General features: G+C 39.4%; 1 protein-coding gene across 9 annotated transcripts in view; it reads right to left on the bottom strand.

Moving 5' to 3' along the window:
- Nucleotides 1-7,212, bottom strand: part of CIT (citron rho-interacting serine/threonine kinase) — a 69,643-nt gene extending 62,431 nt beyond the window's left edge. For 5 of the 9 annotated variants that reach the window (XM_069030814.1, XM_069030816.1, XM_069030823.1 and 2 more), the window contains exons 1-8: nucleotides 6,923-7,119; nucleotides 6,565-6,690; nucleotides 5,665-5,806; nucleotides 4,225-4,400; nucleotides 3,258-3,359; nucleotides 2,917-3,059; nucleotides 1,994-2,087; nucleotides 437-640 (exon numbers count right to left, since the gene is read on the bottom strand). In XM_069030814.1, the coding sequence (XP_068886915.1) occupies nucleotides 437-640; nucleotides 1,994-2,087; nucleotides 2,917-3,059; nucleotides 3,258-3,359; nucleotides 4,225-4,400; nucleotides 5,665-5,806; nucleotides 6,565-6,660 (957 nt within the window). In that variant the 5' untranslated portion in view covers nucleotides 6,661-6,690; nucleotides 6,923-7,119. Of the gene's footprint in view, nucleotides 1-436; nucleotides 641-1,993; nucleotides 2,088-2,916; nucleotides 3,060-3,257; nucleotides 3,360-4,224; nucleotides 4,401-5,664; nucleotides 5,807-6,564; nucleotides 6,691-6,922; nucleotides 7,120-7,179 lie in introns of those variants that run through there. The other 4 variants (XM_069030820.1, XM_069030821.1, XM_069030815.1 and 1 more) reach the window with 3 other exon arrangements.
- Between the last annotated feature and the right edge of the window lie 13,295 nt (nucleotides 7,213-20,507).

The raw sequence follows: 20,507 nt of genomic DNA, 5'->3' as shown, positions 1-20,507 counted from the left end.
ATATTTATAGCACACAAATAAAAGCATGGTGCATTTTATCAAAATACGCTTTTATATGCATTTACTGCAGTAAAGATAAGAACACAGGAACAACCATTCCCACCCAGGCAAATGGTATCCCAGGTCACCATCTTATGCTGAACAATGGCCAATGGCACACATAAATGGAATAGTAAAACAAGACACTACCCCAGAAAATTCTCACGAACTTCCAAAGGTTTGTGTTTTATAATTTTTTGAATCAGGGATGATGACTCCTGTTACAAAAAATAACTTGATATCTATAATACAGAGACATATAAATAAAATACAATGCATATATTCCAAATATTTTATGAACATGATGAAGTAAGAGACATCCATAAACTTCAAAAAAAGTTGAGAAAAGCAGTCTTTAGTTACAAACTTTTTACTTAAGAGGGAAAGGGTTCTCTACCTGGAAGTTCATGATGTTATTTAAAGTTTTTGCTGAAGTGCCTTCAGTGAAGGGAGACCTTCCATAAATCATTTCATAGGCGATGACTCCAAGGGACCACCAGTCGCATTCAAGGCCATAGGAGGCTTTGCCATCCCCACCCAACCCTGTCAGCACCTCTGGTGCCATGTAGTCAGGTGTGCCCACAGGAAGCCTGGCATTTACCTAAGAGCAAAGATAAACCGAGTGGAATTACAGCACTTTCTGTTCAATGTCATCTTGGTAATAAAACAATGGTTTTAGATTCTTTTCCCCCCCCTTTTTTTTTAATGAGACATAATTTTCAGCCCTCCAAGTGAAGTAAGTAATTTTAAGCAAAGCTGTTTAGCAAATAAGTACCAGGTTAAGGAAACTGCTGATAAACCAACAAAGCAAGCCATTTGGTATGTAAAGAGTCAAATTATCAGAGCTAATTGTTACTATAAAGTACAAACTGCTAAAGTAGAAAAGCAGCATTCCAAAAAGCACAGAAATACTAAACTGATGTTTTAAACAGCAAAAATACTCTGCTTCAACTAGTATTAACAGGGACATCATAGCTGAAACTTCAAAAATTGTCAAATTTAGACATAAATATTCTCTGCCCTCATTACATAGGTAAGGTCACCCTTAGCTTTTTACCTAGTGTTCATGATCAGCAGAGTACTAATATTTGAATTTCTGGACTGCTTAGAAAAGGTAATTCAGGAGCCAATGCTGCAATCATTTTTGTACTGAGTGGCATAAAGAATGAAACAAAAGGGAAGGCAGGCTAACACAAAAACCTGTGAGTGATTGAAGATACAGTGTGAAGAAAAAACTTAAAAGGAAAATGCAACGCAGAGAAGCACTGAAAATGTAAGAACAGGGAAAATAGGATATTAAGAATCACATTACAAAGAAAATGTTATGGAAAAATAAAAATTGTAAAACAAGACAGAAATATGGTACAGAACTTCATGTTCTTACTTAGATACATTTACATTTTAAAAATCTTCACTGGAAGATGTATGCAGTTACCAAAACTTACAATCAACTTATAAAAAACTCCACTGATTCAGATTTGATGCAGTACTTTCTAGTGAGTGAAGCCCAGAATATTTAAATGTGATTCATTTTGATCAAGAGCTCCCCAGCCTTCAAAGTTATGCCACCTTAATTAAAACAGGCACAATTCTCATTCCAACTATAAATCTATGTCCTCTTTAAACACAGCATTGAACAGCTGTAAGAACCTCTAGAAGTATGATTTTGTATCACAGTGCAGCATCATGAGAAAGAATTTACCTTTGCCTTTCTTGTGTATTAGTATTTTAGTAAGCAAATATGTATCTGCTGAGGGCTGCAAAAGATACTTGAGCTCATGCTTGAAAAGCCATTCACAAATGGAAATACGATTGTGAATAGACTCCATAGTGGACAAGAAAGGCAAAAGAGAGAAGAGCAAGGTGTAATCAAAATCAGATACCAAGTTAGTTTTCCCTTTTCGACTGGACTATCTGAACAAGCCACAGACAAATTTTTAATCCATATTATTACCGTTTTGTTTACTGTCATTTTGGCAGCTGACCCAAAGTCCACCAGTTTAATATGTCCTGTTTGGTCAATAAGAACGTTCTCTGGTTTGATATCTCTGTAAACCAGAAGAAAGCAATCAGAACCTTTTCAGACCATTCCCTACTGTCATGTCCAGGTAACAGGATATCCCTATTCAGCTATACTCAACCATATGCATAAAGCCTTTCAAGTGGGAGTCTTATTTCCAACAGCTGTCCTGTTGATAAGCAAATATGGAAGTATTGAAGTTCCCCTTATTGCATGGAAGGTTAGTAATTATTGGTATCAGATGAAAAGGGAAGGTGATTTTGCATTGCTCACATTGTAACTGAATTACAGTACAGTATTTTGTGGTTTTCTTCCCAAATTCCCTCACAATTTCTTCTGCACATCTTCCAAATCCAGGCAGTGACCTTGCACTAGAAAGCCACAGCTCGTGCTCTAAGTGCAGCCACTACAAACTCTTGGAACATAAAATACTTCCCAACATTTCCACATCCTCAGAATAGAATAATTTTTTAAATACAAATATGATTTGAAAATGCACACAGTAAGTCTCCAAGCCTTGAGAGAAAACTCTGATATTTAACTCCTCCAACATCCTATACTGCCATGTTCACCAATCAGCACACAACAATTTTTAACAATTACATTAATCCATGGAAAAGATTTAAATTTTTTAACAGTGCAACATTAAGGCTTCTTTTTACTGAGCCTCCAGAAAAATATATGTAATGATGCTTTCTTGATAATTAGTCTGAACTTTACATCAAAGTTAATGCCCTGAGCTACAATTATAGTTGGGAGTCTGATTGATTTTCTAATTTCATCTTCTGACGAAGCATATGAAATACTGTCCTGAAAGAGGACAGAATAGAGAAGCACCCAAAGCAACCTTTACATACCGGTGGACATAACCCATCTGATGGACACTGTGAATGGCCAAAACCAACTCTGCAAGGTAAAACTGCACCATATTCTCATCCAGCTGGTCCTCATATCTGTTTAAGAGTGACAGCAAGTCCCCGCCAGGCTGATACTCCATAACCTACATAAAATTTTAAAGGAACAGATATGCAAGATATTCCACTCAACTCCCCAATATTCCACTGGGCACATATCAAACAGTGGTATGTAGTGAAGGAAAATTTACAGAAACAAGCACATTTCAACCATCATATTGCTCTTTAATAAACCAACAGCAATGGCATTCGATAGAAGAGAAAATCAAAGACTAAGCATTTACCAAGTAGAGATTTTTCTTGTCTTGAAATGCATATTGTAACTGTGGAATCCATGGACTGGTGCTCTGAGCTAATATGCTGCGTTCTTCCTCAAAAAATGACACCTACCAAAAAAGTGTTCAGTTACATCATGATAAGAAGGAGTGAGAATACATTAGAATCCCCTAGTTTTAGAAAAACTTGGCACACACCACAAAAAAATTACACAGAAATTATTAAGTGCTGTTTCCTGAGCAAGTGCCATGTGAGGGTAGTACCATACCTTGCTTTCTTGTCAGTCTATGCCACATAAAGGGTAATTTTAGTTGAGCTTCATTTCTGTTAGCACAAACAATGCTGAGGGATATCAGGAGCAACCTTACTGCACCATGTATTGGGAAAAACTGATGCAGATATTGTATAAGTTCATGAGGTCTCTCATGGAGTATCTCTGTCCTACTTGTCATCTCATGTCAGCAAAGATTAACTTCTGTTTCTCACCAAACTATGACAACAACCTCCATTATCCCTTTTTAAAGTTTCCAAGTAACACATTTCTCAAGCTAACAAGAGGTCTCCATAAAAATCCAGTCACCACAGTTTGCCTTCACACCCACTCTTGACATTCTACTTCGCTCTTTAAAATAAAAAAACCCTTAATGAATAGATTGTCTGAAAATTCAAGCCATCATCATCAAGATCAATACTGATTCGGTGTTTTCATCACCTGTTTTTCTTTTCTTATAATTAGATGGGAAGCTCTTTACATGTTTTGGCACCTGAGGATGGCACCTCACTCAACAGACCCATAGACGGTGACAACGGCTTTTAAACACAGCAAAACTACACACAAATTTATTGCCTCACTGAAATGTAGGATGAACTTTCTCAAGATATATTTTTAACTCAATTCTAATAATAGTGTCAGAAGGAAGCATTCAGCAAATTGCAATTTATCCTCCTACTCTCATAACAGAAAAATTTACATACATGTTCCTGTGCCAGCAAGGACTCCTTGCTCATCACCTTCATAGCATAGACTTCACCAGTGACTTTCTCTCTCACTACTTTGACATCTGCAAAGTGACCACAGCCAACCACACCCTTTACTTCAAAATCCTTCACACTGGGTTGCAGTTCCTTTAGTTCAGCAATAGCCTCTGCATCTATAAAAATAAAATACTTATTCTTACATTAGGCAACTGGCATTTTATAAAAAAGAGATAACATCGGAACTGGGGAATAAAATTTTAAAAAAACAACAGGAAATCAAAGCCAAAAAAACCCCAAAATTAATTCCAGATTCTCAAGAAATGTTAAATCTTTCCAGAATACGCTTCTTATAAATAACAGCATGCATCAGAACTAGAAAAAGACTGTATCAATGCAGAGTTAAGTCTGAAATATGGTACATACAAAAGGATCAGGAAATGCTAAGAACAGTTCCCATAGCAATGATAATTCTGTCCCATTCATAACATCAGAGGCTGAGAACCTCTCTGGTTTCTAATTTCTTTCCAGCCATCCTTTATCAATACAAAGGATATTCCCTAAACATGAGGGCTTTACCCAGTGAATTCTAGTCCAGGGGCAGGGTTTGCTCCTCTGCCTGAGGGAGGCATCAGTCTATTGTCTAAAAACCAACCACAGGCATTTATTGCAGATATTCAGCTCAAGTTTTCCACTGACTAGTTCCAACCAGCATGAACTATGATAATCAATCACTCATGGGAGATTGTTCTAAAAATTATTCATACTAGCAGAAAATTACTGTTTGCTAATAATACCTACAAACCATTGGGTGGAACTATAATGGAGGGCACGATATGTTACTTGAAACCAAATGTCTTTCTGCTATATCTTAATGGAAAAATTGATGGAAATTTTCTTTTCTCTTCCCCTAAAAGGAATCTGAGCACATTATCAGCAAAATATTTACTCCTTTAGAACCTTTCTGAAGCACAGAAATAATCTTTACCAGTTACACATGCAAAACTCAGGTAACACATGTAATCTAAAAGGTGAAAGAGCCAAGGATTACCAAATTCCTCTCTCAAATCTTTTTTTCCCATAGTCACTATCCTGCTCTCAACTTCTGACATCCTGCTGTGGTGCACACTTGAAGCTTTGCTGTAGCCAGTACTCACTTTCCAAGAAAGTACCTCCTCAAATATACAGTACAGACTAAGAAGGATGCACATTTGAGTCACAGCACTTCAAAAGCCACTTGCATTTGATCTTCTCAGACCTGAACAAAGCTTTACTAACATTTCCAAGATCCCCTTTGCAGAGTTGATTCTGCCAACAAAAAAATCAGATGCTCAAAGTCCTACGTTACAATCAAAAGCAACTAAAGCATTACTCTAACATCCATATCCTTAAGAATTGTTTTATAAAGTAACACATGAAAATTAGTCTAAACAAACTTACACTTCTTGACAAAGTTGCCAACATGTTTAATTTTCATTAAAGCAGGGTTTCTGCATTCTTCAAAAAGAACAAATAATGAATCAAGGATGCCTTCCCGGGAGAGAGGAGACATCTGCTGTTGAGTTACAAAGAGTGGCTTCCCCTAGAAAAAAAAAAGCAGCAACAGCAGATGGAGTCTCAGACAACAATGAAAAGCCTCAAACCAATAACAGATGTATAGAGCAGATTATATATTATCCATTCTCAAATCACATCTTCAGAAATTAGGCAAATGATACAGAAGTGTGACGCAAATACACCAACTCACTGTGTCTATATGTAATAACTGTTACAGGTATTCTTTCTTTTAGACAATGCAATCCTTTAAAGACAGTTTCAGGAAAGCCGTGATCCAAATTTTAACAATCGACATCCTCCTGATGACTCTGATCTGCTGGCTTTTTCCTTGACATTGTAACATGAAGGATTTTTCATGGTACAAATAGTTTAAGCAATCAGTATCAATAATACCTCTAGAAGAAAAAGCTGTTGAACCTCAGATGATCAAATAGCAGCCCCTTAGGTAAGTTAATGTCAGGAAAAACCCACAACTCCTTCACCCATGAAGAAACTGAAGAGTACAGGGCACAGAAAGCAATATTGCATCTTTACATGAAAAAATCCATCAGGCTAAAACACTGACAGACGCACAAAACATAAGACCAGTTAGCATCCACTGAACTTTGTGCAAACCAGATACACTTTGAACTTCACCTAGTTATCCCTTTCTTTTACCGCTTCCTTCAAAGAATGACACAGGCATGGTTTCAGCATCCAAACAAGCAAAGCTGTATTTTGAGATACTGAGAATGGACAAGGACAAAACCGAGATCACCTGCTCCCAGGCCAGAGGTTCATCACCTGAAAGAGCAGATTTAGCCGAGAAACTCGGCTAGTGATAGGCTCCACTGGTCCTGCCTCGACTGGATTTCGGGCTCCACATTTAAACTTCAACATCTCTACAGCTTATCTCATATAAACGATCACCTGAAAAAGGGAACAGGGACATTCAGGAAGCACTTGACTAGCTCACTTTAAGTAAAAAAATAGGGACATGGGGGATGTAATTTAAGCAACATCTGCATTTCCTTGCGGACAAAATTCATAAGCTTAAACGCGCCTGGAGCGTCCCGGCAGTTAAACTGGGGAGAAGCATAGAAGCAATAACGTTGAAGAAGACCTCCGAGACCATCGAGTCCAACCTGTGAGCGAACCCTACCGTGTCAACTTCCCCGCGGCACTCAGCGCTTCGGCCAGTCTTTCTTTAAACACCTCCAAGGGACGGCGACCCCACAACCTCGCTGGGAAGGCGCGGAGCCCCCCAAATTCCGGAGCTTGCAGCGGGAGGACACGAGCCCCCCTCAGAGCCGCTCCGTCCCAAGCCCCCTTCCCGTGGCCCTGAGCCTCCCTCAGAGCCGCCCCACTCCAGGTTCCGTTCCTGCGGCCTCCTCAGATCCCCGCGCGCCCCGCTCTTACCGCCGGTTGCGTTTGAACGGCGTGGTGGGCGTGGGAGTCCTGGCGTCGCTTCCAGTACCGCGGCGCGGACCAATCGCAGGCCTGCGGGGCCGGAAGCCCTGTCCGGGAGTGGCGGCGGCCCCGTGAGGGTGGGAGCGGCCCCGTGAGGGTGGGAGTGGCCTCGGGTTCTGAGGGGACCGTGAGGGGATCCCAGGGCTGTGGGGCTTCCCCAGCTCCGCATCCGGAGAGAGGAGAGGATGGCCTTCGGACACTGCTGCAAACCAAGCAGCTAGTGCTGCTCTGCCCTCACGGGTTTGCTCCCGCTTGTCGTGTATTTCACCTCCTTTTTTTTTTGTTTGCGTGTTTGTTTTCCTTGCCAAATCTTAAAAGGCAAAAATGACTCATTCTCAGCAGTTTTGAGTGGAACTGGCTCAACCCTACCCTAGACGTCATAGCTGGCAGCAGCTCCTGGCAGGTAGAGCAGCCAGAGGGGAAATTGAAAGGTTTTCAGAAGCTTTAAATTTCCTTCTGTAAAATACTTGCCTGACTTTTATGATCCTTTTTGTATGGCCGTTTTATTCAGATACAGGTGATTAACTTTCAAGTGAAGCACTAGTGAAAAGCTCCCAGCTCGGTACCCCCTCTCTCCGTGATGCATCCATCAGAAGGCTCCGTGGGATGCAGGATGATCTTGTGTAAGGATGGATCCGATGGATTCGTGAGGAGATGTCCGGGGAGAACATCGGCACGGAGCACTGATGTGACCTGCAGACATCACAGGGGCACAAAACATAGCCCCTTTTTACACAGTGTCTGAGCAAGATTTAATCTGGTAACAGAAACCTCGGTGATGTGGTTCTTAAAAATAATCATGTTGCTGAGTGACAAAAAATAAGATATTTTGCTCTCCAACATTCATTTTAATGATGCTAATACTGGCTTGGCATCTAGCTGATCACATAGTGGATTGATGGATTTATAGAAATCATTTGGGAGATCTGTGCTTCCTTCCACCTCCCTGAGTCCACCCCTGGAACACTGACATATTTGTGGTGTATTTCTTGTCTCAAACTTACATAGCTGGGTTCATTTCAAGTTACAAAGCCAGAAAGTGTTTTTAAAATCTAATTGTCCACTACCTGCACTGCCAGTTTGGTTTTTGGACTCCACTCAGGACTGTCATTGCTCGTGTCTTGTCCACATCCGCATTGCCCAGGAGAGATCAGCTCTTAAACAGAAATGCAGTAAAGACCTTCCTGTGCATTAGCTGGTCAATTGTCATGGTAGTGTGGTAGCATTTTAGTAAAATACTACATCCTTCCCTGATATTCGAACCCTACCATGTCTAAAGGTGTTCTACCCTAGATTTTGAACAAGTCTCATTGTCTGCCATCCAGCTAAGAGAACTTCAGGCTCCTCTGCCTTTCCCTTTCTCCAGCCTATCTCCTCAGCAAATGTCATTAACCCCCTCTGTTTTAACTGCCAGAATTACTGCTAAATATCCACAGTGTTTCTAATTCCATTGGGATATCCACCGTATCTGTACATCAGTTTGGATTTAGAAAATGAGGGAAGCAGAAGAGCCGAGTTCTTCTGACAGCTCAGTTCTTTATTGAGTTCAAATCACAAGGTGTGACTGATTCTCCTTCCATCTTCTCTGCAGGATGGTGTGGAACAGCTGATCCACACACTGGGAGAGGAAATGGGTCATTAAGGGTCTTATCTCATGTACATTAAGGCTCCCCTTTCCTTTCAGAATGTGAACACTGGCTCTGGGTCTCCCACACAATATCCCAAATTTAACCAGCCAAATTAGCTGCTTGGCTGGATCATGAGCCTCTCTCAGCTGCCCAACAGGTTCAACAATAGCATCAGTCTACTGATTTACAGGTTTATAAATTAATTTTTCCAAATAAATATATTTTTTGAGTGTTTGGAAGCAAAGAAGCTGGCTCTTAAAAGCCTTTGGGACAGATACAGTTTTTCTCATAATTTAGATGAAGGCTCAAATTAGATTAGTTCCCTTTAAGAAGGCCCTTAAATACATATTTTGCTAGAAGCAGCCACGTGATACAAGGCCACTTACTGGGTTTTTTTTCTTATTTGATTCTCTGTAACAGACTCATGTAAATAGGAATGTCTACCAGCAAAATGAAATAGTAGCATAAAAATGCAGCTGCACCAGAACTGTTATCAAATGGTAAGAAAAAAACTGAAGTGGCAAATGAGGGGAGAAGAAGAGAGAGAAAAACTACAGTTTCAGTGATAACACCTCAGTACGCATTTCTGATGTCTCAGGTAAAAAAAGAAATACATACCTGTTCAGAAGAACACATATTTTGTTTTTCTTTAAATTGGTGAAGTCTTCAGAGTGAAAGTGATGATTCCTTCCTACCTTTGATATTTTTATCAAGAGAAATCATAGTGCACCAGTCCTTTGTAACAGCCAGGTTATGTATCACTCCTTGAACTTGACAGCTGCTCGTGGTTATAACCTCACTTAAGTAGAATGAGCAGCAGACCTGCAACCATACAAAGTAAAGGCTTATTCCTACTATTTAATAGGTTGTCCAAAAGTGTAACAGCATAAATAGCTCTGTTATTTTCCCTAAGCAGGACCCAATATGGTGCTCAACATGTTTTGACATCTCACCATGCATTGAATTGGTTACCATCTGTTTGACATTATTTTATTATAAGAGTAGGGGTTTCCCTTTATTTCCTCAGCCCAAATTTTCTCCCCTCTTGCTGTTGCATTGTGCTCCAAGGTGACTATGTTTCCATTGCTTGTCACCATAGCATCCTTCAGGCTTGCTGAGGTCTAAGATATCACATAAATGTAAAAGTAAACAACCAAGCAGGCAGGTACACAGGCTTTTTGCCAAGAACCTGGTGTTCAGATCCTCGTCCTAACTAACTTCACCATATTTTAATGGGCAGAGAGCTCCCAAGTCCCCCCCCCCCCCACCATCAGGCTGTGAACTTCTGTATTTACAGCAGCATTACTCAGAAATATCTTCATCTGTGGAGCAGTGAGACACTTGTGGCTGCTCCCAAGGTGCTAATGAATTTATATATGGTTAGAAAGCAATAAACTGGGCTTGTGCTATCACAGTGCTAAGAGCTAAGTATGACCAAAAGCCTGTGTTTTTTGTCCTACCTTGCAAATCTCTTCAGCTCTGTTCTTTCCAAATTGTAATGCTGCTCATGCAGATGGGTCTGCAGGCAAGGCTTCCAGGGGATGTTGGCCCCAGAGATAAATCATGCTCTTCAGCAAGGCCTTTACCATAGCTAATCTATATGCTAATCTATAATCTATAATTCTATAGGAAAACAAAAAATTAGCTTTATCAGATCTATCCCTTCCTCTAACTCACCAATATTTAAAAGATCTTGTAATAAACCAAGTTCTTTCTTCAGCCCTAACCCTGATCACACCTGGGTTACCACTTTGTGTTTCAAAATAAAGGATTTAACTTGGCTGATACTGTCATAAACCACTGTAGCTCTCACCTTTGCTTAATGGGACCTAAATAATCCCTAGATCCCTGACACATTTTGTTTTACTTTCTTTCCCCAAACTATCACAAAGTATCCAACCTGACATAATAGTCATACATACTACAGGGGACAGGAATATTTGCACAATACATATTTGGGAAGAAGAGTTAATGGAAGAGGGAAGTCAATTCCTTATCAAAGATATGAAGGCAAAGACAAATAATTGCCAGGAAAACAATTACATTGTCTTTCCTTCTGCAGTATTTTTCATTTCCTCCTGAGAATTTTTGGAAAAAGACTACTATGCTGTCATCTTCCTGGGATAAGCAAAAAGGAAATGAAACTTTAAAAGACCTGAAAGGCTGTTTGGTGTTTCTTCCACAGACTTTCACTAGAAGGTAGGCAGAGAGATAATATTCTTCAAGGTTATTTTGGTTGAAATATTAAAGGCCTTTTTTGTTTGTATTAGCAATATGGTAATAATTGTATTATACAAGTTCACTGGGGGTTTTTTATGCATTGCTTCTATTTTCTTTATATTTACAGAAGTAAAATCCATTAAAATACTTTTAAAAACACATGGCCCTCTTATTAGGTACGTAGTTGTCATCTATCTTTTGATTTATTCATAAAAATGCAAACAGACATATGTGATGCTGCTCTTCAGACCAAATCCCAGTTCTGAGGATTCCTCATTCCAGCACACACTGCTCACTTCTGACCACACTCTCCTAACAAACTGTTGAATTCAAATGTTGAATTTCCCGGTAAGCCAAAACATAATCATGATAAATTTCTGGTGACCAAAATGAAATAGGAAGAGAATTGGGTCACTAAGAATCCTTCTTTATGAGCAAACTGAGCATTTAACCACATGAAAGTGAAGTGCCTTTTTTAATCCTAATTGTCTTCTTCATTTTTTTTTATATTTGCCTAAAACAAATCCCTCATTACTTTCCAGAGAAATAATTTATTAACTTGTAGATGCAGTGAAAAGCAAATGATGTTTCATATACCTCAGCTTCAGGCTTCCTTTGTGCTATCACAGGAACACCCCTGATTCCACAAAAATTATTTTATAGAAAGCAATTTATTAAACCTCACGATCTGTCAAGACACTGAATATTGATGTGTTCATATTAACATCTCCTGGAGCAGCTGAAAACTAAATTTTTCATGACTTAATGGGAATTACATGTTGCAGAGCAACAGGTGACAGGAGCTGAATTAAAGCAAAACTGAAAGTAGCTGAGCCATTATAAAAAATGTTTTGTTTTAAATGTCCTAAAGAACCACTTGCATGTTTTCATTGATGGGGAAGGGAAAGCAACTCTGGTTTACACGATAAAACCTAGAACAGGACAGGTGCCACTTATCAGATGGAAACTGCATCTAACATAACACTCAATTACTTTGGAATTTAGATAGAATAATCATGTAAAAAATGGCCATATCCAATTATATTTTACTTAGATTCCAAAAGAAAAAAAGAACAGAGACACCTTTATGGTGAAGATACAGAATTCCTTTGAGAGCACAATTAAAACTTATTATTATAATTCAATCATATGTTGGTCCTAGGGTGAATGAATTCTAGATGTTCACAGCAGGACTCTGCCTTAAATCAACAAATCCACAGAAAATACACCCTTTCCTTAACTACAGCAATAATTTGCTTTTTTTTGGGATTGGGCATCAGTGCCCAGATATTTTATTAGAAAAACAAATCCCCCCAGACTGAAGTATCAAAATTTAGTATGAAAATACATTAAACGAAGTATGTCTGTTAAAATTATGTCAGCATTTAAAAGACAAACAAACCCACTCCTTATTAACTCTGATGATTTAAGATACAGAGGTAGACTTGGATTCTTTGTGTAATTGAACTTGAAAGAAAGTCTGTCTTTTTCCTTTGAAGATTTATTCCAAAAATGCCAGTATCCAATAATCTGTGCTCTGCAGCTCTATAGCATAGTGGGCAGTGTGAATAGGGTAAAAAAGAACAATAGTAGCACTTTGTGCAGAGTATAAATAAAAGCATCAGATGAGGCAATGACAGTTTTAATGTCGAAGGACTCTTCCAGGTAAGACTAAAAGAAATTTAGATTTGATTGCCTGCCTATTTTTCAATCTGGAATCACGATTTTTGTACTTAACGGATTTTAGATGTTCTTGCTCTGAGTGGGTGTGTTCATTCCTGTCCTGAAGAACTCAGCAATGACAGCCTACATGTTACTTTATTTAATTCTTCTAGAATTAGTTCTATAACGTTTGCTTGGAGGCCAAGAAATATTTTACAGTGACTATTGTGGGATTCTCATTTTTGAACAGCTTTTCCATGTTAAGAATTGTGATGAATAAGTGATTAAAAACACTGACAAACACTGAAGTAATTTAAGGTTCATAAAGGAAGTGAATGACAATTTCTGGCTGCTTTGGAGGTCACTGCATGGTCAGATTGCTCTTTTTGGAGTGCTCGCCACCATTTCTCATGGTGATTGGCCTGGCTCACATTGTTTTCTCACACTTATAAATTTCCTTTACTACCTGGAAAGGAAAGGCTCCAAACCCAGTATATTCTTCCTCAAAAAAAGTTGGGAAGGTGGGAAGTTGTTGCAATGGTGCAATGTTCATGGTCTGCCAAGGAATTGCATTTAACCATTTTTAGCCAAAGGCTGGATGCAAAAATACAAGTCTTGAAAGAGGAATGAAAACTCCATGTTAAAGAGTTTCTGTGGAATAAACGTTACCTGAATAAAAAATAGCTCTAGGCTACCTTTTTTCTCCCCCTATGTTTTCAAAGTATTGCAGGTCAACTTTTGTTTAAAAATAACTTTTAAATAAAAGGTGGGTTTATGCTACTATTTCAAATTCCTCTATAATTGAATTAATTACCTAAGTACTAAGGTAGAATATTTTCTACTTTCTGCTCTTCCCACCACTTAGCTCTCCAGTTTTCCTCAGAGCAATGGATCTTGTGTATTGCTTCTCTGAAATTTGAAATGGATCAGATGCAGCATTAATTAATTGTGCCAGTGGATGAGAACAATTAATAGCAATTAGATCCTTGGAAATGAGGGGAGAGGTGCAGACTTGTTGGCGCACCCCACACATTACATCTTAAACCTTTTAAGCTTGAAGCAGAAAGTAGTCAGCTTTTCATATCAAAGAGTTATCCAAAAAAGCCTAATAGCCAACCTCAAAATGACAAAAACCAACAATAACTAAAACCAAAAACCTATCTCAAGTAATTATTTGTTAACAACCTTTCTAAAGCAGAACACCAGCTACCACTTAAAATCCTCCAGAAGACAATGTTTAAAGCAATGGAGGAGGCTGGGTTCTGCATCAGCCTATTCCACCATGAACAGATACTACACAATAAAGATTATTTAGAATACTGGATGCTAAAAGATGCTGGAATAAAAGAGATTTGTACACAGGCTGCATAGTTAGTTGCACCTTTGTCCTCTCTATGTTCCTGTGACTTTCATTCTGATGCCTTTCAATATCCCAGGTTCAAAAGATGATGTATCATCTAGTTCCCGTGAATAAGAACTGCTACTTCTCTCTTGAAAAGGGTTCTTTAAATCCTACTGGTTTTCTGGAATTCAGTTACAATCTGAGCCAGAGGCACAGCCAGGCAGTGCTGGCAGTCATGTTCAACAGCAGCCTAGAGTCTGCAAAAGTCTTCCCTCCTTATATGTAGCCTCTTGGGGCAAAAATGCTATTCCACATTCAGAAATATCCAATAAACAGGCTGATACAAGGTATTTATAAACAATGAAGGTGCAGGAACAAGGCTGTCTCCCCCTGTCACTGTCTGCCCAGCTGTGCTATGACAAGAATACACAGCCCCCACTGCATCATTCAGCAGTACCAACACATCAGAAAATGGCCACAGCTAAGAGCATTTTTCTTTTCATTTCTACCAACTCATTTGTAAAGGGCCATTTCTGCCCAAGCTGCATATAAATCATAGGTTAATGTTAGTGGATTGCTGCTCTCTGGCTTCATCTGCACAGTGCTCCGTGCCAAAACCATGGCTCTGCAGAACCTCAGTCATAAAGAAGAAAATTATCAATAAGCCTGGGCAGCTTGTGATGCTCAGTGACAGATTTTCACTGCCTCTATGGCTGTACTTTAATTTAGACAAAAATAGTTAACAGCGCAGTTGCAAGTGAGAAGAAGTCATCTGCTTCTTATCTAATGTGTAATTCAAAAATTCCTATAATTGATCTTCATAGACAATTTTTGCAAGCTCACTCACCCACACTGCACATATTGTGCTTCCTGACATAATTCCCGACATAGACGATGATATTTCAACAGAGGAAGCTTGTTAAATCAGGTCAAACAAAATAAAGAATCAGAATGTGCTGCAAGTCCTTGCAGCTGTCTGTCTTTTCACCCTTCCCCCTTTATCCTCACCAAAAAACCACAAAACAAACAAACAAACAAAAAACCAAAAACCAAAACAACAACAACAGAACGCACACAAAGCAATACAAAACCAATTTCCAAATACTGGTATTTTTGTAATGGGCTAAAAATACAAAATTCAGCTTTGTTAAATGTTGATAGGCTTCTGAATTAAAATACATTATTTTCTCCAAAGATGTTGGACTATTACTGTTGATCAGACGTAACTGCCAGTCTTTTATTGCTTCCACATGGTTTAATTTTCCCTGGAAGTGCCATATATATTCTAATGATCTGCCAAATTAAAAGAATTCTAAATGGGTTCCCAATTAATGAGATGGTGTTTCTGAGATAGGACAATAAAGGACATTTTCTCTCACAGACAAACACAAAAATTCAGGAGGTGATAATCGGTCCTCAGGTGTCTGAAAGAGCAATACATAATTTCAAAACAACACAAACAATAGATGCATTTTCCATTCATAATGACTGTAAGTAAAGAGGAATATGTTTCTGTTTTATAAACACAATCCCTGGCCTAGGCAGCATTCTCCAACTACTCAAACTGCTCTTATTCTTCAAAGAACTGAGATAAACAAAGGGTTCAACAGACTAACAACTAATAGATACAATTAATGGTAGCAGAAAGCCAGACAAAGTTCAACAGAAGCATGTTAGAATACTAGACACAAAAGGCTGGCACAGGGGAACCCCATTTTAATTTCTATGAATACAACTCCAGCTTTTAAAACAAAACATTTGAAGTGCAGAGTGAGGTAGATTCCTTTATTCCAGATTCTTTTTCCAACTCTAGGTGCTAATTCTATAGCAGTTGAGAGATGATTCCCATAAATCACCTCCCTCACCCACAGGCCTTTTCCCCATCAGCTGGGGATAGCTCTTAGGCTGTGCTGCTGAATGATTTTCCAATACCTGGTGGCTATAGCACTTCAGGTTATTTATGCTACACCTTATTGAGCTGGTAAGTCATCAGGAGAGAAAGGGAAGCAACCAAGGGTGACACATGTGCAGACACACTAAAAATCACAGTAAACTCTTACCTTTCATGCCCACAGCAAGTTCCCAGGAGGCTTCTGCACTCAACAGGGATGTTGGTGTGCTCCGAAAATTGAGACAATATTTCCTGAGCTCTGCAGACATACCATGTTATGCGCAAGCATCTCCTCTTTCCCACTGAGTAAGTTCTGAAACACTCAACAAACAAAAACACTTGAAGGGCAGATCCATAAATATTTCAGCTAGTTGTAGATAGGTTACTCCTTTGGAGTTAAATAACTGGAGTAAAACTGACTCAGCATGTATTTTATACAGAATAGCACAAAACTGAATCAGGGAGTAGTAAGGATTATGAGCCAGACTGTGGAATGGGAAGCCATACAGGCTCTTTCATGAGGATATTCAATAATGGAATGTTTGGAAGGTAGTTGCTTCCCTAGTTTTTGGCCTTCACTGAAATTTCTTCATTTAAATGTAAATTTCGGGAAGCAATATTCATCGGTCTATATGATGCCTTTATATGAAAACAGTGAGGGAAAATAAAAATTAATTAAATTCTTTACATAAGGCTACATTTGACACTGACCTAAAAGACCATGACTAAAATAGGCAAAAACATGTTTATTTAAGCTAAGATATACTTTTAATAGCAAAGTGTTGCTGAAAGAAACAGCAAGTGGCAAGCTAACCCACAGCATTGAAATCAGGTACAAAATATGATTTTTGATGACTTTTCCCTTCCTGCTCAACAAGGCTGATTTCGTGTCATTCTAAGCAGGCAAAGGTGTGGAAGCTTTATGAAATAACCTGTTTTCTAAGAGAGAGAAGAATCACAAATCAAAGGGCATTCAGCCAAACCCAGAGCCTGGATTGCTATGGAGTTTTATCAGTCTCTACATCCAGAATTAAAAGCCATTGAATAAGCAAAACAAACATCCCATCTTTATATTCTTTCTACGTGTACTAGTTTGAAAACAAACCAGTGGGAGGCACCAAGTCAGAATAACAATTTAATGGAAATTAAAGAAAAGGGAAAAAAACTAAAAGAAAACACTGGTTCAAACTGACAGTCAAGATATAACCTGAGTCCCTGTTAGGCAGGGTGGTGGTAGCAGTCTGGTAGAATGGTGGCTGCAATCCTCTGAAGCAGTGAGCCTGTAGAAGAAGGGCCTGATATTCCTCAGAGGGTCCAGTGGTGGCTGTATAGCTCCTGTCCTCTGGAAATCCAGTGGAAAGGCTTACCTCTGGTGTTCAGAGTCTCAGATTATATCCATGATGGAATGCTTGGTTCCTCCCTCTGGGTGGAGCATCTCACAATGGGATGATGAGTCATGAGGCCAAGTGTTGATTAGGCTCATTAACAGAAGATGGTCCAGAGGGAGTTATCTCTCAGTCATGCAGCAGGACAATGATGGGCCATTAACAGAAAGATAGTCTGGGGGGAGGAGGCAAGGAAACACTGCCCCACCTGATTTCAACAGCTCATGAGGATGGTAATAGAATACACTGCAACCCAGGACACTACAACAGCATGTCAAACATATTCATTGATCCCAGTGAACCGTATTTGGCTCCCTTTTTGTCACATCGCTGCCTTCACTCACCCCATGGGAGAAGTTGGCTGTGAACTCACACCAAGGCTGCACTAAATGTTCATAAATGTCATTCTCAATGCAACTGAGCTCACCCAGTCCCTGCAGGCATGGAATGCTGTACAGCAAAATGCAAAAATGGGAAACAAGAATAGAAGGCACTTTATTAAGGTAATGTTCATATCTAAATTTCACCCCCATATCAATCATGTGTGGGTGAATATTAGATTTAAGCCGTCAGCTTAATGCTGAATATTCTATTGACAAATATGGTCTATGCATTTCCTAAAATGTCTAGAAGTATGCAAAGCAATAGTATGGGAAAGGCAGGATATAAAGAGAAAGGAAACTTTTAATCTTAAGGTTTATTTTTAGGTGATCTATTGAATGAAGGTTTGGCTTTTCCTTGTAACACCCACATCCATGCAGCAGAGCAAAGATTCTGATGAATGTGATACCCAGAGTATCACAGCTTTCTCCATGGTTGTTTTTTTCATATAATGTAGTCAGTTAATTAGATCTCCTCTGATCAATCATTGAATTACTGCTTTGAAAGGCATTGTGATATGATGAGAGTGCCTTGCAGCAGTTAAACACTTTGATTTTTCTGTCCTAACACATTTATAACTGATGTCAACTAGGTCCTCCAAGCAGGAATAAAGAAATACTTTTTAAAATTACAAGCATAACTTATCTGAAAATTTAAAATCTGACCAGTAAAATTACTGTAATATGGATTCATTCCCTCCATTGGTCCTTTCCAGTATCTAAGACCAATCTCTTTCATGTTTTCCATGTGCCTTATGTTTTGATCTCAAGCCCTCTGGAGCTTCAACCTTCTCTCTTGCGATTGTTCTCTTTGGCTCTTTTGTACCATCACTATTATACATCTGTGACTTCAGCTGTGTTACAGCAGCTCCTTCCTTGATCCTCAGGAGTCTGACTCAAAAACCAAAGCAGTGTAGTTGTTGTAAAGAGATATTGACAGGAACTCTTTTGTTTTCCTTTTGTGACTTGACCCTTGAAGAGAAACTGTGATCTAAGGGTTAAGACTGTAGGTCACAACTTCCTCATGAGATTTGCATGCTTTGGCATTGGGGACTGTTGGCAAGTTACTGCCTCGGCTTCTCCTCATCCCTCTGTGAAAGGGGAGCAGGGATTAGAGGACAATGTCACCCCAAGGGTTGCCTCATTATAGTTTCTGTGAAGAGCTTTGGACTCCTTGGAAAGCAGACAGTACAAGGAGGGGTGGTGTGTAGTTTTGGGAAAGGTTGGGTTTTGCTTCCTCTCCAAAAGCAGATGGCATGTGCAACATCCAGGGATCTTTGTACAGTGCTGTTCAGAGGACTTCTTATGCTTGCAGTAAAACAAGAAAATAAAAAAGCTTTCAATGTCCTGCTTTTGTTTGTGATTCAAGTCCCAAAATGAGGGAAAAAAGATACATTGATTTTCTGAGCAGTATAAATGGTAGAAAATAATTTACTTTTTAATCCTATGGAAATACTTTTGCCAGATGAAAACTGTTCTGTTGTTGCCTTTCCAGCAGGAGAGTGCAGTCTGCAGGTAATTAAACAACAGAAAGCAATACCCATAATTCAACAGTATGTCTTAGCTATTACTTGGCAATTCTTTTTCTCTTGAAAACCCCTATACATAATATGAGCTTAAAATGGAAATCACTCATAGCAAGTTTCATTTCATTGTGAATTGTTCTCATACAGTAATATGTAACCACATTTGTAAGAAACCCAAATCTTTTCCTGCCAGCTGAAGCTGTCCTGCACCCTTACAAAGTCTGCTATTTTGCATTTGAATACCTGCTATGTGGGCAGCAGACCCCAGGGAGATTATACACCAGTCTGGAAACTCGACATTCTGTGAAACGAAAGGGTGCTGACAAACTGAAGGGGATTTAGGAACCAGCACCTAGAATGAGAAGACACAGGATTTTCATTTTCCTGGAGAGATTAAGACTTGGCTATTTTTATAGCAAGGTTAATTACTGCCTCCCAAATTGAACCCACTACTCAGGGAAACATCATCTGGAAACTCATTCCGTAGTACTTGCAGGTCTCCCCATGGCCAGGCTGACACAGCAAAGACAGGTTTCCAGGTGCCTCCAGAGCCAAGAGGAGGAGAGGTTATTGCTCCTGACAGTGTAGAGCACTCCAGGGGCCCAGGGAGACAGTGTGCTCCCTGTCCTGTGAGCTGAACATGTAAACGGTGACAATGTTCTTTTTTAGTAACTCAACTGTTAAAAAGAAATAGAAGAAATCACAGTTTGAAAGCATGAAAAAGGAGAAAGATGCTGTGGAATAGCACTGACTCCTGAATCGCGCTGAAACCGGGCCAGGAGACACTTCAGAAACAGAGTCAGAAAAGTGGGTATTTGCTTTTTCAGCGCGCCGGGTGTGTGGGGATCGCTCCTCCAAACACACACACCGGTGCTCTCTACAACACAGGATTAAGGGTTAAATTATGAATATTCATCACATTCCTTGGGACAGGTGTAGTTATACAAATTATTTCTCGGACGTTATTAATATCATTAGCATACGGGTTACGCATGCGCTGTGTGTCCTGGTGGTTGCGCTGAGGAAGGCTCCTCTTCTTCCTCAGGGGTCTTTCTGATGAAGACCAGAAGTCTTCCTCACAGTGCCCTTTTCACCTTTCTCCCTGGGCATGTGTAGTCCTTTGAGGAATGATTCAGCAGTCTCTGAGATAATCCTTGTCCCTTCTACCTTGACAAGATTAGGGTGAATTTGGCTTCTTAGGTTTTGTAATTAACATCTGCTGTCTGAACTAACATTTGCTGTC

Source organism: Aphelocoma coerulescens, chromosome 15 (assembly GCF_041296385.1).
Source record: "Aphelocoma coerulescens isolate FSJ_1873_10779 chromosome 15, UR_Acoe_1.0, whole genome shotgun sequence".
NCBI classification, from domain to species: Eukaryota; Metazoa; Chordata; class Aves; order Passeriformes; family Corvidae; genus Aphelocoma; species Aphelocoma coerulescens.
This window is presented reverse-complemented; position numbering and strand designations above follow the sequence as displayed.